Genomic DNA, 17126 nt, shown 5'->3' with positions numbered 1-17126 from the left:
CTCTACGCAAGGAAGCCAGTGGTTCGAATTCCATTAACCCCAGACCATCACAGAGCTGGTCAAAATTGGTACCATGAACAAGTGACTTGGAGCCCTCACAAATCAGTACAGTTCTGTTCTCTGATGAGTACCGTTTTAGTCTACAAACATTCTAGACGTTATTTCATCTCGATACAAGGAGGAATGCGGTACCATCCCTCCAACACCAGAGGAAGGGAACTTACGGTGGAGACGGGGAAGCCAGTAGTTTGAAAAGTGGTCAGCATCCCTCTTCATGATTCTGATAGAGGGTACCGTAACTGCTCAGAGGTACCGAAAACAGATCCTCGAACCCTATGTGCGACTTTTTAGGGGTGCGGTTGGCCCAGACTTTCTTTCCGTGCACAACACCCCTCTGCACATAGAGCTGAAGTGGTGGAGGAGTATTTTGAACTGAAGGTATCCAACGACTGTAGTGGCTGGCACGATCACCAGACTTAAATCCGATCAAATATGTGTGAGTTGCTCTTGGGTTTCGCATTGCACGACAGCCAACTCATCGGTCACTTGATGAGCTAAGGTCTGTGCTGGTGGAAGAATGGGATTTTTGTCACAGAATCTTATAGATATCCTTACATCGAGCATTGTTTACCGTTATGAGTACTGGTTAGCCATTGGAGAGTACAAATAATTTATTTGTGTATTGTTTTGTATAAGTATGGTACACTGCATTGATCAAAGGACAGTATGCCGAACAGAAAGTAAGCATTATTTATTCAAACAATACGTTTCCTTGGTCCGAATCCGTGCTAATAATACTTCCAAATAACAGATTATTTCTAATATTTTAATAAAACTAAAGAGCAAAAAGGGGGCGATAAAATTTGGTCAACTGAAAGGCACCCGAAAGGTTAAGAATTATTGGTCTCTTGCAGAATTTCTGAAACTGTGGTCCAAGGATCCTCGGGATCCATGAGATATACCAGGAGGTTCGTGTATTATGTCTGAAATTTCTTATAAAAATTTAAAAACCTGTGAGAATCTATTTAGCAGGAATGTTTCCAAGGACCCCACAAATTTAACAGAATTCTTTTTAGTTTGGGGATCCGTGAAAATTTTTCAAACTAAAAGGGAGTTCTTATGTCACTGGAGGGAGTATTGTGTAAGCGGTGGGGGGGGGGGGGGGAAGACGCTGTCGAGGCCAAGTTAAATATTTTAAAAGAAATATTTAACAAAATAATCGCTGTGCAAATAAACAAAGTTGGGATGATTAATCCGGGATGAAAGTTGGATTACGCATGCCACCTGTTTTCTAGAAATGTAATGAATCGCGCAGCTCAGTAAATGGGTTCTGTCAATTGTTCTTTGTGATAAGCACACTGAAAAGGGTCAGATTTTTAAAGTTTATTTACTATTTGAGTTAGATACATCTGTATAATGGACATATTTCACGAGCATCTGATATTCAGTGCCCTGACGTGGTTTAAATGTTTTGCCATTTTTTGACAGTCAGCGATTAGTTCTTCAGCTTTGTTCTGTAAAACTGGCCAATACATATACACACATTGTCCTGTCGTTCACAGTGGTCGAAAGAAAAACGAAAAAAGAAAATAAAAAGAAAAGAAACGAAACTATTGGCTAACGTCTACCAAAATGTAGGAATATGTTTTTGGATTCCTTCCTGTGTGGTCGACTGTATCCTCGGTATTCCTGTTCAGGAATTTCTTTGGTAAGAAGGGCTGAGTTTACATCTGAAAAAGGGTTTTGACCTGTAACCTCAAGTTCTATCATTTCAGGATAGCCGAATTCTTCGAGTGGTTTCGTTCTGATGAGTTCATAGCGTGGTTCAGTTAGAAGGCTTTCCAGCGTGTCATCGACATTCCTCTTCACACGTCTCTTTTCAGTTTCGTTAGGCTTGTGAGGATCTTGATCTCCGTTGGTAGCGTTTTTTGAATGCCTGGATGCAATTGCGTTTCTCGATTCGGAACCATCCCCGGATTCATATTCGCTCGATCTCTTATTGATGTGACGAAAGAGCGTTGCATTTTCATCGTTTAATTCTGGATCATCATTGCTTTCAGGAGAAGATTTTTTCCCGAAGTGAATCATTGCGTGAGAACCTCTTGGAGCCGGTGATCTTTTACCGAAATGAATCATGGAATGAGCTCGCTTATCGTCGTCAAATCTTTTACCGAAGTACATCATGGCATGACCTCCTCTATTCTGCCTATCGAGTAGATACTTTCCAAGTTGTAAAGCTGTGGGATAGCTTTCAGATACTTCGTCATATAAACCTTCGGCACCATCCGCATCCATTCTCTTTCCAAAGTACATCATGGAATGACCTCTGCTTTGTCTGTCGGGCAAAAACTCTCCAAAATGTAACGTCGCTGGGTCGATCTCGGCAGCTTCCTCATCCAGTCCGTATAAATCTTCGGTGCCATCCTCATCTGTTCTCTTACCAAAGTGGATCATTGCGTGAGGACGCCGCTTCGCACTGGCGTAGTTCGTTATCAAGTCGTCCGTGTTTTCTTCGGAGAATCCGTCTCTTTTTCCAAAGTGAATCATCGCATGTGCCCTTTTTCCGCCTTCCCTTTCTTTCGCATCGCTGATGGGCGAACTTCCCATTATAAATTGTGGCACCAATCCATCAACGGCTTCTCTCTTTCCAAAGTGTATCATCGAATGACCTCTGCCGGAGTCGCGCTTGCCAAAGTGAATGATGTGATGAGCTCGTTTCATTTGATCGGCATCGGGGTAGGCTACGAGCGGAAGTAACAGAGATTGGTCGATGGCGTCTTGGTCAGCGAAACGTTTACCGAAATGCATCAGCGCGTGAGATGCTCGTTTGTCCTCGTCCATATCTTGCCTTTTACCGAAACGCATGATGTTATGACCTCTCTTCCACGAACTCTCTTGGCTTCTTTGTAAATACTGAAGAAGTTCCGGAATGTTGTCTTGTTCTGTACGTTTACCGAAGAAAAGTCGGTGGTGTTGAGTTCGTCCCCTTTCGTTTCCTTTCTTGTCGAGTTCGGAGATGTAGGGCCTCTTACCGAAGCGGAGAATGTTGTGAGCTCGTTTCATTTCTTCTTGTATGTTGTCGGATATAGAGGACGGCGAATCTGAAAGAAAGAGCAATCAAAATTAAGAAGTCATTCAGAAGGAAGATTTATATTCATTCAATTACACCAATTACGCAAGCAATGAGATCTCTTTTTGTGGTGGTGGGGGGGGGGACATTTGAACCTTAATTACTTAAAGCAGCAATAATCCAAACTATGGCTGGTCCAAGTAGTGACCGGCTGCAATCTATTATGCCCATCACCGGTTTTAAATAAATCTTAAAACTCAACTTGGCAATGGAGATCTCTTTGCTATTAGAATCTTAGTAAACTTGAAAACGCATGTTGAAGAAACATCTTAAATACAAAAACAGTAAAACTACATAATAGTTCATTTATAAAACAAAAAGAAAATTAATATAATTAATCGTATTAAGGTTTATAATAGACAGTGAAATAAATTAGATTCAAAATAGATCTGATTCTAGGAGGCACCCGGATTGTACATTTTTCGCCTCTCCCATCCTTAAGATTCAGCTCATTTGGACAGGATTTATCCTGACTTATTTCTTCTCCTTTTGGCCGAGGTTGTTCTTCATTTTAAATCAATGATTTTAAGAGAGCGTTTTTTAAATTTAAGATTCATTCAATCGGATTTAAATGTTTGAGATTTTTCTGCAGTCGTTCCTTCTTACTCATCCCCTTGCAGATGAGCTGTTTTGGTTGTCTCACCGGATCGCGCTGATTATCCATGAACAAAATTTGCATTTTGTCTTCTCGTTCAAGACCTAGGTGGCGTACCGAACTAATTCGATTATTTAAATCGAAGCAGGTTAGTTTGGAGTCAAAAGAAAGGTCTTTAATGAAATGTGTTGCTATTTTTATGGAGAAGTTGTGTAATATTTGATTATCGAGGAACTACGTTAATTTAATGGTGAAATTCAGTTTTTTCGCCAAATTCTATTGATGTAAAGTATCAGGATACTATACTTTTAGTCAATTGGTGATGTCTTTTGGAGTAAAACGATCTGGTCAAACGAGAGTTAAGCCAAAAGAGTATGAGACTCTTGAAAACAAGATGAACTTCACAGGACACTGGAAGAGACTTCTGCTGTCCCATGCTCAAATAATGAGTATTTGTCCCGATTTTTTCTTCTTCATGAAGAGTAAATATTCTGTTAAATGCCAAGTATTGGATATTATATTGACTGACAAGGAATTGTCAAGTTCACTCTTCTGTCAAGTTAGGACGCTAATTTGTGGAACTTACTTTATTGCATATTAAGGCCACGGATTATGGGAACTCTGCTGTGGGATAAGAACCATGAAATTTTGATGGTTCTCCTCCCACAGCCATAGCTGATCGTCCGTGCTGATATTGGAACCGTAAATGGCTGGAGAGCTTGAGAATTTGTTCTTCTGAGCCTAGTACCATTAATAGTCTTAACTTGAGTCTTGTTTGGTTGCGTCCAACCATTAGTCAGGTTTTTTGTTGGTTCTCAGGTCTGGGAAACTGGGAGCAGGATTGCTGGCATCTACCGGTATTGCACTACTTCCAGTGGGTGCGGGATTTGTGCACAATTGCACTTACAGGATTAAATATACCCAGGCACGAGTACCACAACTGGTGGCGAAGTGGCCTGATCCTAACAGACGTTTCGCAGAGGTTCTGCGCCGTAACAGGTGAACAAGCTGGAGATGTGCGCATGTCTAGGAGCCACCTTCGATACCAGGACACATACACCCCACTACTAGAGACAGGGGAATTCGTATTCATTCCCTCTTTGAAACCATAATTCTGGAGTGGATGAACGGTTCAACGCTCCCGAGGCATTTCCGTGTACTTGTGGAGGATACTGCCCACGCTCCTACGATAACACGTGCTGCGAGCAGTGATCCTGCAGTTATTTAAGAATGTACTGTGACAAGTTGTTTTTATCGCTCTTAATTCTGTGTAGTGTAATTTCTGTTATTTTAACTTTTATTTTTATCAAATTTATTGTATAATCAGTGTATTTTATTTAATCATTTTTTATTTTAATAAAGTTTCAGTTATACGGGTGGTGTGTTGCACTCTACTTATGAGTCAAGTGGAACTTTCTTCATCAACACGAAACTGACCCTCAAATCCTTATTTATTTTTTGGTCCTCTCTTCAATTGTAAACCTCCCAAACTCCTAGTGCCCAAGGTACCATTTTCTATTGCTTTGTATGTATTTCATATAATTGGTATTTTAGGAAGATTTCTTCAAATTTGTTGGCTTTTGTAACATGTGGTATAATGTTGTGGATGTCTAGAACCACAGGCCGAGTATGAAAAATCATTAGCAAAGATACTTATTGGATGGTGGAAGTGAGTTCAATTCTGTATGAATGCAAAGTAGCAGAAATAAATTCTATAAGGCTTCCAGAAAAGTCAAACGGGTAGTACAGTAGGAAATCCAGGCTGGAATACAATCAGTTCTACTGAAAACGGCAGAAAATTAGTGTACCCAAACATTAGTAATGTTAAGGAAGTCCCTGTAGATTCAGGAATTATTCCCTGGTACTAATGGTGCCAGTCCCTAAGGGAGAAGGTGAAGGAATGATGGCCAATTATAGACCAGCGAGTATGGCTTCTGTGGTTGATAAGATCATGGTTAGACATAATACTGGACAAGAATGGCATTTTAAAATGAGTCTCAGAGTGGTTTCGAGAAGGATATCTTGCCTAGTTTGGTAAATTACCATGACGAGGTTATAAAGCAGCCGGAGGTTATTGGATAACAGGGACAATCTATCAGTGAATGGGGGGTATGTTTGAAGGGTGGTTATGAAAGGTATTCTTCACAGTGGACTGGAAAAAAAAGTAGGATGCCACAAGGATACGTGCTCAAACTTCTCTTCCTAAACGATATTGAGGAAATGCGGAGCAGCTGTCAAAGCTTAAAGACAGATTGCCAGTCTGTAATAAAAAATGAAAGCTGGAGTTTAATGCATTCAATTGTAGCTTGGAACACGGGTAGAGGAATTAAAGGATGTATTGAATAAGAAAGATAGGAAATTCAACAAGCTCTTTTTGAGGATGGGGAATGAGAGTTTCTTTTTCAGACAGATGCAGGATAAGTTCGCTTCTTTGTACCATCATTCCATTTTAATATTAATGTCATTGAAGGGATCTTAAGGAATCAGAATGCTCTTATTTGGGTGGGGAAATTAGCCATATTTTCAGAAAACAAAGATGATATTGTTAGACACGTAACGACGATATTAAGACGGGACTGTTCTTATAAAGATGGAACACGCTGGAGGAGAAAAAGATTGAAGAATATTTGCTGATTAGGTTTTTACATTCTTGCGCTGATTCGAACTATTGGGTTATATGCAACCAATCTTTCTTCATATAGTTGCCCTTTTGCCGATTTCATCATGCGAGCTGCCTGTCGTTGGACCCTTTCAAGCAGCTCAATGCCTTTTTTTCCAGATGACGTCTCCATACTTGGACACAGTGTTCCAAATGTGGTCTTACAGTTGGATTATGACCTCCCTCAATACAGGCTATTCAATAAATCATTGATAGGACACCATGTACTTTCCTTACCGCCTGTTTACATGGTCAGAAAATTTCATATATATACCCATATCGTAACTCCAAGATGCCTTTCTTTCTCTGTTTTTAATTCACCCCCACCCCATCAAGTACATAAGTTACTTGGGGTTGCTATTCCCCAAGTTTAAGACACTGAATTTTGCTACATTAAAACAGAGCTGTCATTCTTGACGCCTGTTCAAGTCATCTTGAAGGAATCCTGCTTGACCCTGATCATTAATGACTCTTCCAATCTTTACATCGCATTATCTGCAAATTTTTACATCACGCCCTCTATCCCTTCATCGATGTCCTTTATGATAATCAGAAACAACAGTGGTCCAAGAACCGATTTCTGGGAAACCCACTTCTAACATTACACTAACTAAAGAACATCCATTGATCACAACCTGTCTTCTGCCATCCTGTGATCCATCTTAGAATCTTTCTATTAGTTCCAACATGTTCCAGCTTATACAGTAACTCTGATAATGGACGGACTCAAATGTCGAATTAAAACCAAATAAACTATGTCGAAATTGTTCCCTACATCCAGCTCAAATAGCCTATTAAGTTAGATAAACATGATTTTCCATTAACAATTATGATTCTTAATCATTGCCTCCAAGATTTTCCCTACCATTAAAGACTAACCGGTATATAGTTACCGGTGTCTTCAATGGTAGGGAACTGTTGGCACTTATCCAATCCAAAGGAATCTCTCCCGAGTCCAATGATTCTCTGATAATCTCAATGGTTCAATAAACCCTCTGCCCGCTTTCCACAAAATTACTGGGTAATTCTAACACAGGGATTAGTGACAATGGCTATAAGGCTCTGTAGGATATGGAAAGTAAGGAACAGTTGCTGTGCAATGTCCAAGTAGAAAATTCTTGGAGATAGTACTTCTGTAAGCAACAGCATGGGTATATTAGAGTTAAAACAAATATAAAAAGAAACGTCTTTGCGTATTGAGCTTAATTTTAACAACTACAAATGCTGCTGGATTTCAAGGAAGATAATTTGGTAACTAATTCGCTTTCTATATCAAATAAGAGATATTATTCAAGGTGGATATCAAAAGAACTGATGATGATCCTAGTGGCAGAAATGGAAGTTGAACGAGATGATTACAAATTACTAGAAGATTCCGAATTCCAGAGTATAATTACTCGTTATAAGTTTAACTTCTGTACGAGGGAAGATTGCCGAATTCTGATAATAAGGAACCAATCACTGAGTGGAACAAAGTCACTGCGTGGCTTTGTTAAGAGGAAAATCATGTCTGATTAATCTGATTAGTATTATTTACCGTGTTTTTTAAATTTCAAATAATCAAAATAAATAATATAAAACAGAATATTTATAATAATCCCATTCCCAGAGCATCCAGTTCTGCTATGGATAAAGCCACACTGAATTGCCTCTCGTTGGGAGGCAACTTATTCCAGTGCTCGACTCGACAACCCGCAGCTCATTAGGCTTCTGTTATATCTTGAGAATTTCTCTTGAGAATCTGTGTCCACCGGCTCTGGTCTGGACTGCAAAGGAGAAATCATCTTCAGCGCTTTCTGCATCTCAGCCAGATTTCCTCTTAGATATCTGGTCGTCAGATTTTGCAGTCCACACCTTCTGTTCTTAGTGCATCGATTTCCAATCATCATAAATCCCGTCGGCTTTCTTTGAACCCCTCATTAGAAGTTCTACGTCCTGTTTTTTTAGGTCTGGTCTCTGGTCCTGAATACAGTATTCAAAATGGGGGCTAACCATCGCCTTGTAAAGGAGGATAATGATGTTCTTCAACCTACTAGCAATAACCTTATAATCAGAAGCATTATTATCTCCTCTTAACAAGCCCATGCTAAAATATATTGACGATACCATTCTTATCGAGATAGCACCAAAAGACATCCTTCACAGCAGAAGTTAAATACACTGGCCTACAATTACCAAACTTCTCTTTTAGTACCATCTTTGCAGACTAGGAACACGTTAAATATTTGTAACAAAGCTACAGAATGATTGCTTGAGCACCTTGTCGAAGTATGGACACCCCACATTGAGGTACATCAATAGAGGGACTCTATTTGATAGAAATAGGGAGTCACTGGACACCTGTCTTCCTTCTTTCCTCAATTCAAAAGATAACATCAGTCTGAAAAGTACCATCACCTTCAAACGACTTCTTGGAACTCGTAGACAAATATGGAGACATGCAACAAAGATCCTTGAATCTAAATGTTTAATTATGTCCTCAGATAACGGTGGGTTGACACAGATCAACTCTGTTTACAGTCATCTAAGTTACTGAGTTCATGTGACAAGGTCAACTCGATATTGTCATAATCACTATCTAAACAACTGAAGTCAACTGCTTCTTAATGAGCTCAGAGCCCCTTCCTGTTTTCCCTGCTCTTACAGTCCATCAATTCAGCTTGCATAATGTTGACTTGGATCACCGAAACGTTGCCGGATATGAGATTGACATCTATCGTAGGCAGAACACTCTGAAACAGCGTCTGACAATGGTTCCAGGGCATATTTACTTTCCTAATTGATAGCGCATGAAGACGATGGAGGGTTGCGCACAATCGCTTGGCTGCAGATCCGTAAGTTTTAAGATAAATGAGGGAATAAAACGGTCCAGCCATCGTTTAATCATGTGGTCACACGACCTTGACAACAGATGACACATGAGTTTGTACCGAGAAGATGCAAACTATCGAGAGAAGCTTAACTACCCCAATACATTTTATGTACAGGATGCAGCGGGGTTTTAAATAGCGAGATGATGTCTTATTTGTCAAAGAGAAATGTTAAATCAGCATTTTACCTTGGGTTTCTTGTCCAGCCGGTGTATTCCAAACTGCACCAATCACGCACATCAGGATTACCGGTAACACCGAGATGTTGATGTCTGACCTGCAACATTCAAAGATACGCAGTCTTATTTATACGAGCATAATTATTCACAGAAGAGAAACGCGTTTGTTATGGTAAGAGGGAGTTCGCAATCATAACAACTGATGGTGATGTGTTTTGTTTAAATGGCAATCTCAGATGATCAAATATACTCATGTGCATAAGTTAAGGAACATTCTTAGAAATACTTCATCACCACTTATCCACTTAAATAAAACTATGCGCACAACATACGCTGCCTTACCATTAATATCCAGACACCCCTCCACGGATGGAAAAAGAGGTCCTATGCATGCAACACGTCATTTGCACATTGGGCTTCGAACAAACAATTTTCCATCAAAACTTTATGACCACATCCATATTGGAGCAATTAACTGTTCCTACCTAGGAAAGGGACTTATCTGGTACCGGTTGAAGGTTGGCAGCTATGATTGAAACTGCGAATCTTCTTGGAGTGCTGTAGTTAAGTTGATTCAAGAGTGGACGAATAGCAGCAGTTGCAAGCCGATAGACGATAAAGAGTGGAACAGCTGACCATGGACTTTAACTAGAGGACAACCAGCGGTGTTTCCAAGCCCATGATCCAAGCAAGCCTTCTACGTATGGGACGCCCATGTTTATGGCCATCCATTGCCAACGACGCCTAAAATTTGCATTTGAACGGCATCATTCGACCGCTGACGACTGGAAAAAAGTTGTGGACAGTAGATGGAGGATCTGCCTGTTTCTGTTGGACAAGGACATCGGAATAATTCCTCTCAGCAGTTAGTAGCCGTAAGGAATTATTCCGATGTCCTTGTCCAACAGAAACAGGCAGATGGCAGCAGTGTTTGGTATGGGTGGATGCTTTCCTGGAAAATTTCTGCAGCCTTCTAAATGCTCCTCCTTCATGGTTGTCTTCACGGATGACACATGTGTGTTCCAGCGGGATAATTCGCTCTGCCGCGTTGCCGGTATTATTAAAGAGTGGTTTGCCGAACCGGAAAGTGACTTCCAGGAGCTACCTAGGCCGCCGAATTTGCTTGATATGAAATCCAATAGGACATCTCTGGGATTACGTGGATCGACAGATTCGGCTTTTGGAACTCCCACCACGTAATAATCCAGACAACATGGTAGACGAGAACATAGTCACTATTAGGTAGATGGTCATAATGTTTTGACTGGACAGTATATTTAACAGTGTTCGGAAATTTATGTCACACGTTCAGTGTGTTCGATGTATCTTCCACGATGTATCTTCCAAGTTTATCAATAATGTGGCAGTCGGATTAAGGTGCAAAGAACATGCTTCGATGTTTCCTCCTAATGAAAAAAACTTCATTTCATCTTCAATCGCTTTCTCCAGCTCAAGAATGATTTGTGGATTCTTCTAAAACAATTTGTCTTTGAGATAACACGGATGAGTTAAAAATCACGTGGCTTTAAATCAGATGACGTTGGGACCAACGCCAGTCCTTTGTCATACACCTCAGGCCATTGGTTATAAACGACCCTGTTGTCAAAAATGTCATCCAGGAACTCAAGGACAACTCCTGCAGTATTTAATGTGGCCAACGAAATCTTCAAACCTTTCTCTAAACAGCAATAATGTTGTTGGTCTGAAAAACACCAAGCTTGCGAAATTGCAAACAAAAGAAACAGTATGATTTAAAATTCAGCCCGTACAAGGATTAATAAGGGAACAATTCTCACACTCGAACCTTCAAGGTTATATTTATATATGGAACACCTTTCTCCAGTTTTTTTTCGCATACAACCTAAAGGTGGAATTCGTCTTACTTCCTTATCTTTTGCACATTAGTGTATTTAGTGAAATGTGAAAACATCTATCAGTTAATACATAATAACCAAGTTCTAAAATAACTGTAGAACTAATTCAGTTTAAAATATATTTTAATGTATTAAAAGTTAAAAACAATCGGTTGTTAAGAAACAGCTAAGTTTGAGATTTTTAAATTCAGCAGATCAAAGATCTGACATGGTGGCAGTTTAATAATATAAGCGTCATGTTTCAAGGCATTTTATCTCAGACAAAGAATTTATACTTAAAAAAACACAGCTAGAATATTCTTAAGTAAGTTGGGATGGAGAAAAGCAGGGCCCAAAAAGGAGAACAGTTTATCAACTTGCAAGATGTGAATTTAAGTTTGACAACTGCATGTTCCGAGGCATGGATAAGTCTGATGAGATCCCACAACCACGTCTATTCCCAGATGTATGTGGAAGAGAAAAGAGAAGACCATAACCTATGAAACAACTTGTGTGGGTAGCAGATGGTGAAGGATAATCAAATAAAAGAAAAAATATTTTATTCGCCTACCAGAGGATTCTCTTTTCAGATATTAACAGAAGTGGCCACATTCCTGCAATCAATACCCCAACGCGTATAAAGTAAGGGTCGTGCATTAGTGGATTTCCGAGGGGGGGCTTCCTACTACAGACATTTATGCGTTACTGCATCTTTATCCACTGGAGTGACCGTGCTCGATAAGAAAATAAACTGCTGTATTTCTCTCTTTCTGATGGACATATTTTTCCACGTTTACTGGAACAGCTATTCCTTTGTGAACTGTCAAAAGATCTTTCGCAGTTTCCTCTTATGTGCTGGGTCCCAATGGAATGACAAGCAGCGTGAAGGATGCCACAGATCTACTGGATGTTCTGAGTGATAAACTTAAAGCGTGAATATTCTCTGGCTGTTGTAGTTCGAAGGAAAGAAGAAGAGAGTGTTCAATATTTATTTTTCGAAAATGCACGTTATTCTGAGTTAGCTGTCAAACCCGCATCTTCTTGAAGAACGCTTTTTTCAGCATTCATTTTGTGATGTAAGTAACCACAGAATGTGGCCAATAGTTTGGAGATTATTCATGTCGTATCTAGTGTCATTCGATTGTACTGAATGTAGAAGCATCCAAAGAACTGTGAACAGATGCAACTGAGACCAAAAATGTAAAGGTTCGGATCGAGGTTTCGAGATGATCGTCGCTTAACGATGGAAAAATTAATTTCTACATTTAACGCGGGAATATCACAAAGCCCAGTACATCCACCATGCGAAAAACACTACAATGAATGCGACCTGGAAGTGGGAGACCTTAATGGTGGGCGCTGATCAAGGACAGCAACCAGAAGATGTGAAAGTGTGGTTTGAAGAACACGAGGAAGGCTTTATGCATTCGTCCTGGCCTGCCCAACATCTCAGTCCACTGAACGGCTGTAAGATGAACTGGAAAGGCGTGCTCCTCAGCAGAAACCTTTGCCCAGGTCAATCCTTGAATTGAGGATTTTTTTTACACGAATTGTCCAATGTTCCACGCGTCAGCTTTCAACATCTTACTCCACGCCACTTTATTAGTTCATGGTCCTAATAAAGTGGCTAAGCAGTGCATTTTCAATTGGGGAAGGAGGAACTTTCATGGGTTTTCCACATTACGGATAAGTTAGCCGTTCTTCAAGGATTGCGTGGTTTTTCATCCCGAAAACCAGCCAACCGAAGTCTAAACGCGCAAATTTACAAGACACAATATAAGGATGATTCGTGGATTTAATTTTTTCGGAGTAATTTCTAAATAAATCAGAAAGTTTTCGCTAAACTTTGGTATTTCGTATAATACATTGTATTTGTCCACAACTGAATTTCAAATATATTAAGGCCGATTTCCTTTTAAATCTTTGTAAAGTAAATCTCCTGGTGGCTGTAGAATTGTTTGTTTCTAGGTCTGGCATTTTCATTGGTCTAATTTCCATTTACCTTTGAATTCACTTTCATTTCGTGTCCATATGTGACGGTGCCCGAGCAAAGTGAATAGTTCATCCACGTGGAAGAAAGCACTGGAGAAACTGTAATCTCTTCCCCCACATCATCCCCAACTCAGCGCAATTATAAATCATGACAGAAACATAATTATGCTAATAATTTGACGCTAATTAGAGCATTTGAAATAATGGGAAGAACGCTTTTGGAAAACCACATGAATAATCGCTTTGTGCTCACAACAACCCTTAGTTTTATCGGTGGGTGTTTACAGCGTTTCCTTCAAAATGAGTGGCCACTCCACATTTATAAATTACCTAATTATATCTTTATAAACAATCAAGGACTAACGGTAATAGTTAACTTTGGAAGATAATTATTTAAATTAACCAAACATCGTGAAGCTATAACCTTCAGAAGAAAGAAATCTAAAATGCTTTTGAGCCAACTTAAACGGTTAGGTTGCTCAACATACTTTTCACCCTCCCCATTAATATACGATGATAAGCAAGGATTGTCTTTAGGGTAATAAATATTTCGTTTCATTCTCATGGAAATGACAGAAAAGAATAGATTGAAATGAGGGTGCCATCTTGAATGTTAAGATAAGGAAACCAAGGCTTGGGAACCGTGAATTGAATGCTATTAAATATTTATATAATGCTGTGGCTTCTTTCCTTTAACCCAATACTGAAACAAGAAGATAATCTTCAAATGTTAGGAGGTTAAAGTTAAAATAAACTTGTCCCAGCTAATGGAAGCGGTTAAGTCTTATAATGTGTGTTCACCAATTTCGTTTCCTTTTCATTGCTGTAGATCAAAGCTTTTTCATGCTTCTCGTAATGGTGTCTTTGATGGCAAAGTCTCGAGAGAGAGAGCCACTTTCGATTAGCCCACAGGGTTATATTCGTACACATAAAACTGATCTGCAGTGTCTCCTGTGGTCAGATTTGGAGAAACGTTCTCCCCTGAAGTCTGACTTTGAAAAGGCCAATCACCTTTTGATGTCTTTTTAAGTAAATTTCTACGTACAGGCTCCGATGAAATTTCCAAGATTTTCATCCAAGGATTTTTATAACGTGCTCCGATGAAATCAAAGAATAATATCCAAGGATTTTCATCCAAGGATTTTTATACGTGCTCCAATGAAATCAAAGAATAATATCCAAGGATTTTTAACAGCGGATATTTAGTGACATTTTTTGAAAAGTAAGACGTGCCAGAAAATAAACGATTTCGCACAGTTTACGGTTCTGTGGGCCACATGAAAAGAAGGTCAGAGGTTGCCACTTGGTCATCATGTTGTCTGAATAGACAGTTATCTAATATGCTACAGAAAAGTACGATATCACCTCTGAGTTACTTGTCGAGCGATTAATCCAACTGTAATATGTGAAACTCTTTTAAGTTCAGCTGCAAGGCGATTAATATCTTTCTGTAAACAGGGATGATAGACCTGCACGCGATTCTCTAGTTGCAACAGCGAGTTCTCTTTGGTTACAGTCCCCGTAATTTCGGGTGTTTTGAAAGTAAGAACGCTTCTCAAGTAATCTATTTGTTTCTTGGATGAGTTTCTCTGATTATGCGGGTCCGTGATCAGAGAAAGGCAAGCAGTTATCGATTATTCGAGACTTTGCAGAAATGGCAATTTTCAAGAGGTATTATAACTACATAAGATTAGGTATTATAAAAGACAGATTATTTGATCTTGTGCTGTTAAGATATTAATTATTGTATTTGGGAAAATATAATCGGATTCCTGCTGTATGGCTTCTTTATGATGGCAGCTTTTGACCAAATAAATCTTCTTAGTCATGTTGGAATTGGAGAAATTGTTATTTTAATGTCTTTTGTTTCAGTGTCCAAGAACAGGCCCAACTTCAGCTGAGAAACCTTCGTTAGTAAAAGCATAATCGAGTGGCGAAATCTTGGTTTTAGCAATCCACTGGTTGCATTTCCTGCAATGAACGGTATAACTGTTCTGTTCACCCGATAGATTGAAGTCCAATCAACGATCAAATAAAATTTCTTAATCTTTTATGATATTTCTTTAAAAAGTACTACAACTTAAATGCGCTCTTGAAAATATACAAAGATTTATGCACAAATAAACTTTTATTGTAATTAATAATGTAGCAAAGTAAATATGGTTGGATGTTCACCATGACCATCCATGACCTCTTGAAATGAGGACAGAGTTGCAAAAGTTCGGGAAATTGCGGCAAGAGATCGTCGTTTGACCTTCAGAACGATAACTTATGAGTTGGATATGAATAAGGAGACGATTCGTCTAATTTTTCATGAAGATTTAGGGAAAAGGAAGGTCTGTGCAAAATTTTTGTTGCACAAACTCACGATGAGCAGAAGCAATGAAGAGTGTCATCATTCGAAGATTTCATCTAGACTTATTAAGAAAATTCTAATTTTCTCGACTGTATTGTCGTTGGAGATGAGCGCTGGATGTTTCAGTACGATCCAGAGACAAAGCATCAGGCATTCAGTGAACTTCAAAGTCATCACCAACTCCCAAAAGAAGTCGAAGATCAAGATCATATTTTTGGACAAACAGACGTGATTCCCAAAGAATTTGTACTTAAATGGGAGAAACTCAATGCTGCGTTCTATAGTCTTTGAATACAGGTGCTTCTTCAAAGACTATTGAGGAGCATTTCCCGGGCGAGGCCACAATTTCGAAAGGCAGCCGGTTCTTGTTGCACAATGCCTCTTTCTATTCCGCACTTGTTATGAAACAGCAATGTATACAGATAATCCACCCTACTCTCCTGATCAGTGGACTTCTTCCTCTTTCCCAAGGTGAAAACTGTTCTCAATGGAAAAAGATTTCAGGATGTTGAGGACGTAAAGTGGAAAAAGCCCATAAAAGTTTCTCAAGTCATTGACGCGATTCTAACCTGAACCTTTGCACCCGGTGTGAGGAGGACAAAAGCACAGCGATTACAACCACTGTGCTACCTTCGAGACTACTGGTACTGTTTGCGTAGTATTTGGGTAAGGAGCCACCCGTGGTTCCCACAAACAGCTGAAAGGATGGGTCTTTAAACTATCTGTTAACTTCTTCGCGATCGATGAAATGGAGAGCCTGCGCCACTGATTTTTTATTGAAGGAATAAGTAAAGAAGCGAGAGTAAATTTCTGGTAAATAAGTTAGTAAATTCTACGCTATAGATTAAATAAGTGTGCATTGGCATCCTCTGAAGAAAAGCACCAAACACCTTAAATTAAAAGCAGCACCAAAGCGTCTCAGGGAACTTTTAATATGCATGCATTGAACTCAGGTTTCATTATTTGTTTCTTAGGGTCTTCAGTTTTTGTCATCCGAATATTTTACCATAAATTGAACTCTCCAAAATTCCTTTAAAATTCGTTTAAAGTCCAATGCAAATTCCCCCACACAGTAATTATAATCACAATCGAAGCTTCTGTCAAATAGAAAACTCGGAAACAAACTTTTCTCAAAAGGTTTCCGAATATAAGGAATGATAAATGTGAATTTTCAACTGAGAAAATACTTGTGTGGAATTAGTCAAGGTTTTGTTCTGCCCCAAAGAGCAGTTCTCCAGAGATATTTATCACGATGTCCTCGACAAAATCCAAAAGTACTCATTATATACCCATATTATTATACGTTACACTCCATGGCTAAGGATTTAATCGTAAGAATAACGAAATGCTTGATAAGCTATAAAAGTTCTTTTCTACACTTAAATAATTCATCTTAGAAAAACCCGGTGAATTCAAGAGGAAGTATTTTTGAACTGTGTTCTCCATTTTGCATGCCTCGGTGGGTTCACTTAGCCTGTGGAAATAAAGGTTC

At 39.3% G+C, this 17126-nt stretch overlaps 1 protein-coding gene across 1 annotated transcript in view; it reads right to left on the bottom strand.

Annotated features, from left to right (window-relative positions):
- Window positions 1–1368: 1368 nt before the first annotated feature.
- The window catches only part of LOC150074991 (uncharacterized), a 58165-nt gene continuing 42407 nt past the window's right edge, over window positions 1369–17126 (bottom strand). Inside the window, exons 2-3 of the mRNA XM_090388250.1 lie at window positions 9443–9531; window positions 1369–3101 (exon numbers count right to left, since the gene is read on the bottom strand). Of these exons, the coding sequence (XP_090244376.1) occupies window positions 1618–3101; window positions 9443–9531 (1573 nt within the window). The 3' untranslated portion in view covers window positions 1369–1617. The remainder of the gene's footprint in view (window positions 3102–9442; window positions 9532–17126) is intronic.

Source organism: Mastigoproctus giganteus, chromosome 14, assembly GCF_048544385.1.
Source record: "Mastigoproctus giganteus isolate SK-2022 chromosome 14, ASM4854438v1, whole genome shotgun sequence".
NCBI classification, from domain to species: Eukaryota; Metazoa; Arthropoda; class Arachnida; order Uropygi; family Thelyphonidae; genus Mastigoproctus; species Mastigoproctus giganteus.
Note: the sequence above shows the minus strand (reverse complement) of the source record. Positions and strands in the feature narration are given on the sequence as shown.